Source organism: Eptesicus fuscus, chromosome 25, assembly GCF_027574615.1.
Source record: "Eptesicus fuscus isolate TK198812 chromosome 25, DD_ASM_mEF_20220401, whole genome shotgun sequence".
Classification (NCBI taxonomy): Eukaryota; Metazoa; Chordata; class Mammalia; order Chiroptera; family Vespertilionidae; genus Eptesicus; species Eptesicus fuscus.
This window is the reverse complement of record NC_072497.1, coordinates 4,533,848-4,546,563: the sequence shown is the minus strand read 5'-3', so window position 1 is coordinate 4,546,563 and position 12,716 is coordinate 4,533,848. Positions and strand designations below refer to the sequence as shown.

Sequence of the window (12,716 nt, the reverse complement as noted above, 5' to 3'; positions counted from 1 at the left end):
TATTGATTTCAGAGAGGAAGGGAGAGGGAGAGAGAGAGAAACATCAACGATGAGAGAGAATCACCCATCGGCTGCCTCCTGCACCCCCACAGTAGGGAGGGAGCCTGAAACCTGGGCATGTGCCCTGACTGGGACTCGATCTCATGACCTCTTGGTTCACAGGTCGATGCTCAACCTCTGAGCCAGGCTGGAGATTGGGTTTTAGACATAACTGAGTTTAAAGTGAAGTGAATTTGGGTGGAAATTTAGGATTCACCAGCAGACAAACCACTGAAGTCATGATATTGTATGAGATTTCCTAAGAGAAAGTCTAAAAAAGAAAGAGAAGAGTGACCAGTTAAGAGGAAAGAAAAGGCTGAAACTGGTTTGGCTCAGCAGATAGAACGTCGGCCTGCGGACTGGAGGGTCCCAGGTTCGATTCCGGTCAAGGGCATGTACCTTGGTTGCGGGCACATCCCCAGTAGGGGGCGTGCAAGAGGCAGCTGATCGATGTTTCTCTCTCATCGATGTTTCTAACTCTCTATCCCTCTCTCTTCCTCTCTGTAAAAAATCAATAAAAAAATAAAAAAAAAAAGAAGAGGAAAGAAAAGGCCAGATGGAACAGCCAGATAGACAGATAAAATACCAGGTACATGTGTATCCCGGAAATGAGGAACAAAGAACACCTTAAGAATGAGGAAGTGCCTTGGCCGGGGTGGCTCAGTTGGCTGAGCGTCGTCCTGTGCACCCGAAGGTCTCTGGCTAGTCCCAGTCAGGGCACATGCCCGGGTTGCAGGTTCGGTCCCCAGTCGGGGTGTGTACGGAAGGCAGCCGGCGTGATGTCTCTCTCTCACATCAATGTTTCTCTCTCTCGCCTTCTCCCTTCCTGTCTCTGAAATCAATACAAACATATTTAAAGAAGGAAAGAATGAGGAAGCATCCAAACTCCTTGGTGAATGAGACACTGGGAAGTGTCCCTCAGAGTCAGAAACGCAGAGCACAAGGCTCTCCACAGTCTGATCACCCTCTTCTGCTTCAGACTTCTCTCTAACCGCATACACTCTCTGTGTACCCTACCCAGTGCTCTCATGTAGGCCGGTACTGCTGCCAGCTGAGGGCATCTGGAGGAGTAGGCAGGGGTCCTGGTGGCTTTAGTAGAGGGGTCAGCGATGCTAAGTATCAGCAACTCGATGAAAAGATACCAAAATGTCATTAGCGCCTCTGGCGACCCTTTGTCGAGCTGGAGTTCCAAATCTCCAGTGGCTTTCACCCCTAACCTTCACACACTGCTCTCCGCCCCTCACCGTACCTTGAGCTTGTGTTCCTGCTGTGTCAGGTGTGTAGACTCTGAAAGTCTAGACTCTCCTAGAGTTCTGGTTTTAGAAACAGGAATCGCCAAATTCTGTAAAATTTTACATATCACGTCTAGTATAATAATCATGCTTTTAAATTCTCCAATTCTGTGGTTTCCTAGATAAAACATGGATTTTTTAAAAAAATATGTTTTTATTGACTTTAGAGAGGAAGGGAGGGGGAGAGAGAGATAGAAACATCAATGATCAGAGAGAATCATTGATCAGCTGCCTCCTGTACGCCCCACACTGGGGATCCAGACCACAACCCGGGCCTGTGCCCTGACCGGGAATTGAACTGTGACTTCCTGGTTCATAAGTTGACGTTCAACCACTGAGCCACGCCGGCTGGGCTAAAACATGAATTTTAAAGTTTCGGGCCCTTTAGTCTGAGCCTCGGCTTGCTGACCTGTTACATGGGGGTGTCACACCCATGTTACATAAGACACCTGGACACAAAGCACCCAGCACAGGCCTGGCCCTTGGCAGCGGTCCCGTCCCCTTGGCCACCCTGCCCTTGATGACTGCTCCCCTCAGGAATTTATACAGCCTCCTTCTTTCTCACGTGGCACCGATCTACCTCCAATTGTCGTCACACTTTGGTGCTCACCCAGCTTTACTCAGGCTGTGACACACTCGGCACACAAGGGCCACCGCATCCAGGACCCCGGGCTCTCAGCCAAAAGCTGCCACTGGGCCCCCATCTCGCCTGCCCCCTGCATCTCAGAGCCCAGTCTCTGAAACAGCCATTTCTTCACATCCCATTCTTCTTTCTCTGCCTCTGTTCAAATGTCCTTACATAAAAGGGCTCCTGAGTAGACACTGGATCGTTCGGTATAATTTGCACACAGTTCTATGAGGTGCGGTGTGCAGATTTGCTCTATGTATTTGATTAGATGCAGTGCTTGTGACTGCTCCCAGGAGAGAGAACAAGACGAGCCCTAACCGGTGTGGCTCAGTGGATAGTGTCCTCCCAGGGACTAAAGGGTCCCGGGTTCGATTGCAGTCAGGGCACATGATTCTCTCTCATCACTGATGTTTCTATCTCTCTTTCCCTCATCCCTTCCTCTCTGAAATCAATAAAAAAATTTTTTTAGCCCTGACCGGTTTGGCTCAGTGGATAGAGCATCGGCCTGTGGACTGAAGGGTCCCAGGTTTGATTCCGGTCAAGGGCATGTACCTTGGTTGCAGGCACATCCCAAGGAGGGAGTGTGCAGGAGACAGCTGATGGATGTCTCTCTCATCAATGTTTCTAATTCTCTATCCCTCTCCCCTCCTCTCTGTAAAAAATCAATAAAATATATTAAAAAAACTTTTTTTTAAAGAATATTTATTAGCATTACATTTCCTAAATATGTTAATTATGTTGTGGTTGCTAATTAGTTATGTCGCTATTGAGTATGTTAGAGAACTAGGCACAGCATATGATCTGAGACAATGTCCTTGTTCTTCAGAGATGTCTGCTGAAGAACTTGGGGATGAAAAGTGACGATGTCTGCAACTAACTTTCAGGGGTTTCAGGAAAAATGTACAAAACTAGAGAGATACCAAAGCAAGTGAGCCAAATGTGAATAACCAAGAACCAGATATAAGAAGGACTCTACTGGGCCTGCTGGTGTGGCTCAGAGGTTGAGTGTCAACCTATGAACCAGGAGGTCACGGTTCGATTCCTGGTCAGGGCACATGCCCGGGTTGCGGGCTCGATCCCCAGTGTGGGGCGTGCAGGAGGCAGCCGATCGATGATTCTCTCTCAGCACTGATGTTTCTCTCTCTTTCTCCCTTTCCCTTCCTCTCTCAAATCAATAAAGAAAAAGAAATTTTTTTAAAGGGACTCCACGGGAAGAAGCCGAGATTTTAGTGCCTGACTGGCTGCTGGGGCGAGGAAGAGGGAGGGAAGGTCTGGGGTGTACCTGGCAGGGGACGGGGCTGCACCCCTGGAAGAGGGTGCTGGGGAAGAACCGGTTTTCAGGAGACAGATGCTGAATCTGGCTCTAGGTAAGAGGCGGCAGGAAGAAACAGGTGCTGGGAGGAAGTGAGAAGAAATGCCTTCCGGCAGTTGGAAAAATAGGAACAAGACTCAGACCACCTGGTAGTTAGCAAGGCGGTGCCCACCTACATGGATACCAAGTAGGAGACACGGATGAGATCTCAGATAGAAGCAGGAGAGGGAGACGAGTGAGGTGAGAGGTCACTGACGATGTAATTTGCTGGTAGGAGGTGGGGGGAGAGTAAGAGGAAAGCCAGGAGGGGCCTATGTGACGGGAACCAAGGCAACATGAGGAAGACGGCAGCGCTCCAGGGAATGGTCAACAGCACCAAGTACAGCAGAAACGTTAGAGGTGATGGCCGGCGAACGGGATCAAGAAATCCGGGACTTTCATTTGGGCAGGAGTGGACACCAGGCGACTGGACCCCAGAAAGGGAGCAGATGAAGGAGCAACGCAAGAGAGGGTGTAGACCACTCACTCCTTACAGCCCCCCTTAAGTGAATGAGATGGAACTCCAGCTGGAAGAGGCGGGAGAAGCATGGGAGAAGGGCGTTCTGGGGGAGACGGGGGAGATCGGTGGTTACAGGAGACGGAATCAATAAAGACACACCTTGGCGATGAGGCGAAGAAGCGAGACCGGTGTATGTCGGGAAGAGACAGGAAGGGGTCTGTAAGCTCCAGAAACGGAATGAAAGGCAGGAAGAAGGAGAGAGAGAAGAGGTGAAGACGGCGGCGGTAACAAAAGGATGTCAACAAAAACAACACGGGAGCAGCCCTGGCCGGTGTGGCTCAGTGGATAGAGCGTCGGCCTGCGGACTGAAGGGTCCCAGGTTCGATTCCGGTCAAGGGCATGTACCTTGGTTGCGGGCACATCCCCAGTGGGGGGGCGTGCAGGAGGCAGCTGATCGATGTTTCTCTCTCGTTGATGTTTCTAACTCTCTATCCCTCTCCCTTCCTCTCTGTAAAAAATCAATAAAATATATATTTAAAACAAAACAACAACAACAACAACAACACGGGAGCAGAAAGAGAAATCCCAAGATCAGAAAGTGACAAGCTGCCAGGCAGCAGGACTGTCACCTCTGGTCCTCCCTCGGGCCTGCTGCTCCAGCCACACCTGCTCGGGGTGATGGGACCACGCCCAGGACAACCCCCCGCAGAGTGTAAAGGTCGAGGGACCGATGGGAGTTCCGGGAGAGAGTCTTCAATGAAGAAGAATGGAGAGTTCCAGCTGTTATTCCAATGATCTTACAACATGGCCTTTGCTTCTGAGTAGAAAGATCACTTTCTATTCTCGAAAGGAGATATGGCTGAACTAGAAGCGGCTCCACGTGAGGGCAAAGATAAGCCTGAAATCCCAGGGAAAGGAAGTGACCGGCCGGAACACATGCAGGCATTCCACAGGTGGGCGGAGAGTCCGCCTCTTCACATCATCACTTTCCGAAACCCCAGGCCTCAGGGAGAGCCACTTCCTGATGGCGTAAGAACAATCCAACATCACAGCTCTACTGGCTGTAAAAGAAGCCTGCAGCGGTATCAAAATACTGCCTGGAACTTATGTGAAGATAAGACATATGAGAAACAACAACATGTTTATGGCCTTTTATTCCCTTTTAAAGCGATGTCCAGTGGAGTACTTGGGCCTCAAATTACTTTACTGCCCTAGCAGGTATCCTCACAAATATTTTTAAAATAACATGAGAGTGATAAGATAAAAGCTCACAATTATCTCAGGAGATAAGAGAAAAACTTAAAAAAAAAAAAAACTTTTAGAGAGGGAGAGAGAAGAGAGAGAGAAACAATGATGTGAGAGGGAAACATCGATCGGCTGCCTCCTGCACACCGCCTACCAGGGATCAAGCCCACAACCCGGGCATGTGCCCTGACTGGGAATCGAACCGGCAACCAGGGTTCTGGACACCTTGTGAGGCTCGGGGAGCGCTAAGTCAAGTACAGCAAGTCCTCGTTTAACGTCAACGACAGGTTAACGCAACTTGAAATGAAATGACGTACATGAAACCACTGGACTGTGGGCTAATCGATCTGAACAACATCTCACCAATGTCATAGTGAAACGACACTGAACAAAAGGACGTTATTCCAAGACCAGAAGGAATGGGCCTCTGTGATTCCCTGGTATCAGGCTCCTTGTAGAGTCGGTCAGGGCAGATCCTCTCAGAGGAACTTCACTGCGTTCCAACAGCCAACCTTCAGAATGCCCAGACTGCGCTAGCCTGCAGGGTGCCACCTGAGAGCCTGGGAGAGGGCACTGAGACTGACAGTCCCCTCGACAGCAATGCTAGCGGTGAGGGCTCTAACAACACCGCCTCACCCTAGCCAGTGTGGATCAGTGGATAGGGCATCGGCCTGCGGACTAAAGGGTCCCGGGTTCGGTTCCCATCCAGAGCATGTACCTAGGTTGCAGGCTCCTCCCTGGCCTGGGCCCTGGTTGGGGCGCATGTGCAGGAGGCAACCAATCAATGTGTTTCTCTCACATCGATATTTCTCTGTCTTTCCCTCTCTCTTCCACTCTCTCTAAAAATCAATGGAAAAATACGCTTGGGTGCGGATTAAAAATATGTATAAAAAAATAAAAATACAAACATCTGCCTCATCGGCTTAGCAATGAGCACAGAGTCTCCAAAAAATCACTACCACCCTCCAAGGGCTAAGGATCACAGTGACGACGAGCTGGAGAAAAAGCAGGACCCAGCAAACCTGAGATGCATGGACCTCCACCAGTGAGCAGCACCGGCTGGGGGTGTGCCCAGGGGGACAAAACAAATGCGGCAGCTGCTGTCCCCTTGCCGGCAATCGCCCCGTTTAATCTGGATCAGGAGGGCGGAGGCCACGGCCGAGAACATGGACTCTGAACCACTCCAATCCTGCCTGACATCAGCTTCCCCGCAGAGCATCACATGACCTTCAACTACGTTAATGACGTCTTAGTCACTGCTTTACTGTTCAGGAAAAGTAAAAATTTCACCAGGGAAGTCAAAGCCTCGGTGTCGTGATTATTCGAAAGCCTCACTCTCACTGCCCTGTTGCCGGGAAACTCATCTGATAACCAACATAAATCTATTGATGTCACTTTCAGCCCGACAGCCAGTCATTCTGGGGACATCACTGCCATCTACCAGGAGGTCTGTATGCAAAGCCGAACCAGGATACAGGCCCAATAGCAATCTCTGAGTGTTACAACTGGTAACAGATCTTTGCAAAATACCCCCAAAACTATCACACTTAAGTTATTAAATAAAAACTGGTTCTGCCCAGCTGACGTAGCTCAGTGGTTGAACGTCGACCTATGAACCAGAAGGTCAGGGTTCGAGTCCCAGTCAGGGCACATGCCTGGGTTGTGGGTTCAATCCCCAGTAGGGGTCCTGCAGGAGGCAGCTGATCCACGATTCTCTCTCATCATTGATGTTTCTATCTCTCTCTCCCTCTCCCTTCCCTTCTGAAATCAGTAATATATGAATATGTATATATGTGTATATATATACATATAAGTATATATGTCATATATATACACATATATGTATATATATATTAAAAAAACAAACAGGTTCTAGGCCCGGCCACTGTGGCTTAGTTGGTTGAGCGTCAAAAAAACATATTAAGAAAAAGCAAAACCAGGTTCTAGGAATATCCCCAGAATGCAAAAGCACAAAAGAAAGCACATGAAGGTGTAGAGGTGGCTGGGATGGCTGAGGCGCCTGGCTTTCTGGTAACCCTGGTTTGGGAGAGAAGGTACCTTATCCATATGGAAGATCAGATCCAATTCACAAACGTTTTCGAAACATTTATCCAGGGTCTCCACAAAAACCTAGGAAACACAAAGAAATCGGTAAAGAAGAGAAACAGGGGATAGTCACATCCTCATAAACAGCACCTTGGAAAGTGAAGGGGGAAGGCATGATACCATGTACCTCACGTAAATCTCAAACAAAACAGAACCTCCTTATTTTCTTATCTTTTCTCTCCCATTTTCCTCTCAGGTTTTTAATTTCTAAGAGATCATTTTGTTTGTGTTTCTTGTTTGTTTAGCAACCCATGTTTGTCTTCTTTTATTGCTCTGTGGCTTAGAGATAAGGGGTTGTTTCCCTCTCCCTCTAAAAAAATAAAAGCAATAAAAAAGAACATATATGTATAAAAGCAATAAAAAAGAACATATATGTATAAAAGCAATAAAAAAAAACATATATATATAAAAGCAATAAAAAAGAACATTATATATATATATATATATATATATATATATATATACACATATATATATATATATATAAAGAGCACTCACATGTATGTTTTTCTCAAGCCTCAAAACACCATTATTCAAGTTCATGATCAAGATCAAGAACCGAAGGAGTATAACAGAGGCAAAAGGCATGCTGATGCGTGAAGAGACTGAAATGAAGGTACTGCAGGCTCAGACAGCAAAAGAATAAGATATGCATCTAAAATTCAATCCCTAAGAAACACAACTCTGAGGAAATGACAAAGAGCATTCGTCTCATAGAGGAAGCGAGTGACTGAATTCATCTGCAAATGGCGAGGACACACACAAGCGCAAAGGAAATCATCAAGAGGCAGAAGTCACTCAACATCTCAGTTGCATAAAAGGCGCCATCGTAGTAGAATGGAAGTGGGAAGAGTCTCCATCCGGGACTTGGGAGCAGAAGAAATCCTGATCCAGAAGCCAAGCACACTGCGACCAGACCTCGTTCCTGCTCAAGGTCAAGCAGTGCCCCAAAAAGCAGAAGTCGAGAGAGAAAGAGGGGAATGGGAAAAATAACAAGATTTAGTGAAAGTTTAAGCCTGACTGTTAGCCTGTTTCATCAGAGGCAAAAATATAGCAATGGATGCGCGAGGAGCTCTAGCTGGGAGGTTGGGAAGGGCAGAGAAATGACAAGAACAGCGAGAAAAGGAAATGGTTGCAAAGCAAAAACAAGGAGCGAGCTACTGGAAATTCAGTTCTCAATGTGCGGGCCTGTGGGTACCGGAATACAAGGAGCTCCTCGGATAGCAATGGCCCTCACATGGCAGCCGCCGGAGCTAAAGCTTCCGGAAAAAACAGAATAACCGTGTTTAGCGATTATAAGCCAGCAGCTGGGAATCACAGGAAATTTGCTGAACAAGAGAAAAACAGGAAAACGCTTCGGCGAGGCAAGAAACAAGGAGACAAATCCAAGCCTGCTTCCATACGGGATCAATTGAATTTTGCAAATGAAGACCAAAACGTCAAATTTAGAAAATGAAGGGGTATTAACCGTGAAGATGGATGTAGCTCAGTTGACAAAGTGACAAGACTTTGAACAACAGGAAGAAGTATTTGGAAACCGAGACGCTCAGCCTGAAGTGGCGAGATCACAAACCCACACCCCAAGGGGAATGGGGTGCGGTTCATGGCTTCGGTCCGGGAGCGGAAGCAGTTGGAGAAAGGTCACTCTTTTAAAGTTTGGGGCTTTGCAAACTTCTTGTTCTAACGTTAGCTCCTCTGTCACCAAAGAGTAGCATTCTAGCTGGCAAGGGTGTTGCACTTTAATCCGTTAAAAAATCTGGTTCTTGCAGACACAAAAAAGGTGATTGTGTGGGGTGATAAGAGGGGTTAGATAACCCTATGGTGGTCATCATTTTGCAATACATACGAGTGCCAAATCAACAGGCTGCACACCTCAAACTTGCACAATGTTATATGTTAATTATATCTCAATTGAAGCTAAGGAAAAAAGAAAATTGTCATTTTTTATAAACATCAAATCTTCTAAGTTTCCTGGGGTTCACCCTTGACCTCAGACTTCCCCAGAAGGGGCTCTTGTAAACTATCAGGGATACTGAAGCCAGTCCGTGACCCAGACACTTTGTTCAGCTTATCTCCTCTTGGGAGCCTGCATCTAAAAGTGGCAAATTCGCCCTGGCTGGTGCGCTCAATGGTTAGAGCATCAGCCTGAGCACTGAAGGGTCATGGGTTCAATTCCCAGTCAAGAGGACATACCTGGGATGCAGGTTCGACCGGGGCCTTGTTCAGGAGGCAACCAATGGATGTGTCTCTCTTACATCGATGTTTCTCTCTTCTCTCTCTCTCTCTCTCTCTCTCTTTCTCTCTCCTCCTCCTCTTCCTCCCTCCCTCCTTTCCACTCTATCTAAAAATCAATGGAAAAAATACCTTTGGGTGAGGATTAACAAAATAAATAAAATAAAAGTGGCAAATTACCCTTTCCTTACACAGCTAAGTTTGTGCTTAGCTTTTTATCATTTAGGGAATCTACATCTCCTAGTAAAACTATAACGCGAAGCAAAGGAATGGTAACTCAAAAGTCTGAGGGATGCAATGAATGAGGATACAGGAGCTTTAAGGGACTAGGTAACATACTGTGGCTAATCTGAGGGACAGTTTCATTTTATTGGCAAAAAAACATACTGTGTATACAAAAAGTATGCAAACATGTTTGCGTACTTTTTGTATACACAGTATGTTTCACACTCAAAAATAATTTATAGAACAACAATAATCTTTCTGGGACTCTGACAAGGGTTTCAGTAATTTGTAACCTGGAAGCACTGACATTTTAATGAGGTTTTTGTTTTTTTTTAAATGAGTTTTCTCACCCAGTAAAGAACATGTTTGATTTATATATTTTGCTCTTTTTTCATATTTTCAGTAGTTTTAAAGATTTCTTTATATAGACCATGCATGTTTTTTACATTTATTCCTGGGTAGTTCATGGACCTTTTTGCTATTGCGAGTGGACCCCTTTCAAATATTGCTTCCTAACTTATTATCCTATATAATAAAACCCTAATATGCAAATCGACCAAACAGGGTGGAATGACTAGTTGCTATGAACTGACCACCAGGGGGCAGATGCTCAATGCAGGAGCTGCCCCTGGTGGTCAGTGTGCTCTCACAGGGGGAGCGCCCTTAGCCAGAAGCCGGGCTCACGGCTGGTGAGTGCAGCGGCGGTGGCGGGAGCCTCCACAGCAGCACTAAGGAGCAGCGAGCCGAGCGGTAGGAAGCAGCAAGCAGGCAGACGATAAGGAGCGAGGGGTCCTGGACTGCAAGAGGGATGTCCGCCTGCCGGCTTAGGCCCACTCCCCACAGAGAGTTGGCCTAAGCCAGCAGGCGGACATCCCCTGAGGGGTCCCGAACTGTGAGAGAGCACAGGCCGGGCTGAGGGACACCTCCCCCGGCCCCAGTGCACAAATTTCGTGCACCAGGCCTCTAGTTTTAATTTTTATATGTTAAACATGTATCCAGTCCCCTTACTGAACTCTAGTATTACTTCAAATTGTTTTCCAGTTGTTTTGGATTTTCTAGGTAGATAAGTTCATCTGCAAACATTACATGTTCTTTAAATGTGTTTTTATTGATTTGAGAGGAGAGGGAGAGAGGGAGAAACATTGATCGGCTGCCTCCTGCACGCCCCCTACTGGGGATGGATCCTGCAGCCCTGGCATGTGCCCTGACCAGGGAATCGAACCTTTCACCTCTCAGTGCACCGGATGACGCCTCACCAACTAAGCCACACCAGTCAGAGCCAAACATTACATATTCTTTTTTTTTTTTTAATATATTTTTTTATTGATTTTTTACAGAGAGGAAGGGAGAGGGATAGAGAGCTAGAAACATCGATGAGAGAGAAACATCGATCAGCTGCCTCTTGCACACCCCCCACTGGGGATGTGCCCGCAACCAATGTACATGCCCTTGACTGGAATTGAACCTGGGACCCTTCAGTCCACAGACCGTTGCTCTATCCACTGAGCCAAAACGGTTTTGGCATATTCTTAAGGCCAGTAAAGCCAATACCCCAATACTGCCCTTTCCCCCTCAAAACGTACTTTTAGATTTCCTGGCTGTTTGTTTTTCCTGATAAATTTTCCTTTACCAAGTTCTGTAAGATCTGATGGAATTATACCTGGATTTCCCATTTAATCTGTTGATTACTACCTTCATCTTTGCTTGATTCTCCCCAACAAGGGGAAGGCTTATAGCTTCATTTATTTCAAGGATTCCTTTAAGATTTTACAATGTTATTGGAATCAATGTCAAGTATCCCATACTAAGTTAATTTCAAAACACTAAGTACCCTTTGTTACTGCTCTAAGTGAAATGTCATTAATTATAAATTTTCTAGCTATTTCTGCAGAAATAAGAAATTCAATTTTGATGAATTTAATCTCATATTCTGCTATTTTGCTCCCATATCAACCATTACTTGTGATACTTTTTGCATTTTTCTTTTCAGGTTTTCTAGGTACATAATTAGACCAACTTACAATGGTAACTTCTCTCTCTCTTCCTTTACGATGTTACTTCACTTCTTTTTTATCACTCATTACAAATGTTTGTCCAAAAGGAAGTAAATAGTAAGACACACCTTGTTTACCTGAGTGCCCCTGAGGTAACACTGCCCCTGGCTCTTGGTTTTAAAACTAAAATTGGCTACTTCTAGAAAAATAGGTGGCGGGGGTGGGGAAGAAAGATACTTTCCACTGTATACTTCTGGTGTGCCTACTGAATTTTGAACCACAAAAATGTCTTATTTCTTCAACAATAAATAGTTTATGCTAAATAAACACACACTAGCCCTAACCGGTTTGGCTCAGTGGATAGAGCGTCGGCCTGTGGACGCAAGAGACCCAGGTTCGATTCAGGTCAAGGGCATGTACCTTGGTTGTGGGCACATCCCTGGTGGGAGGTGTGCAGGAGGCAGCTAATCAATGTTTCTCTCTCATCGATGTTTCTAACTCTCTATCCCTCTCCCTTCCTCTCTGTAAAAAATCAATAAAATACATTAAAAAAATATAAACACGCACTAAATAATCAAAAATGCTTGCTATTCCAATTTAAGAGTATTTAGGAATACGATTTGGATGGTCATCTCTCTCAGCACCTACTGAGAGAACAGGAAACTATTCATTCCCACTAAGGTGACTTTGGAGAACACCTAAGGATGGGGTCTGGTTGCTAGGGGAACCAGCCATGTGATTAGAGGGTTTAGAACTTTCAGTGCCTCCTCCCACCCAGCCCTCCCTGGAAGGGATGGGAACTGGAGCTTGGATCAATCCCCAAGGGCCAATGATTTTTAGTTAACTTTACCTGTGCCACGAAGTCTCCCTAAAACCCCAAAAGGACAGGGCTCAGAGAGCTTCTGGGCTGGTGAGCACCAGATTTGGGGAGAATGGTGTGCCTTTTCCCCAACCTCGCTCTACACATCTCTTCCATCGGGCTATTCTGTGTCTTATCCTTCCATAACAAGCTGCCAATGTATAAGCACAGTGTTTCTCTAGAGAGTTCTGTAAGCTACGTTAGCAAACCAATCAAGCCCACGGAGGAGGTCAGGGGACTCTGATCTATAGCCATTCAGTCAGAAGCACAGGCGACAGACAACCT

The 12,716-nt window shown here is 46.3% G+C and overlaps 1 protein-coding gene across 2 annotated transcripts in view; it reads right to left on the bottom strand.

The window, feature by feature from the left end:
• Nucleotides 1–12,716, bottom strand: part of AP3S2 (adaptor related protein complex 3 subunit sigma 2) — a 40,918-nt gene that overhangs the window by 20,042 nt on the left and 8,160 nt on the right. For both annotated transcript variants that reach the window (XM_054713303.1, XM_054713302.1), the window contains exon 4: nt 7,074–7,145. In XM_054713303.1, the coding sequence (XP_054569278.1) occupies nt 7,074–7,145 (72 nt within the window). The remainder of the gene's footprint in view (nt 1–7,073; nt 7,146–12,716) is intronic.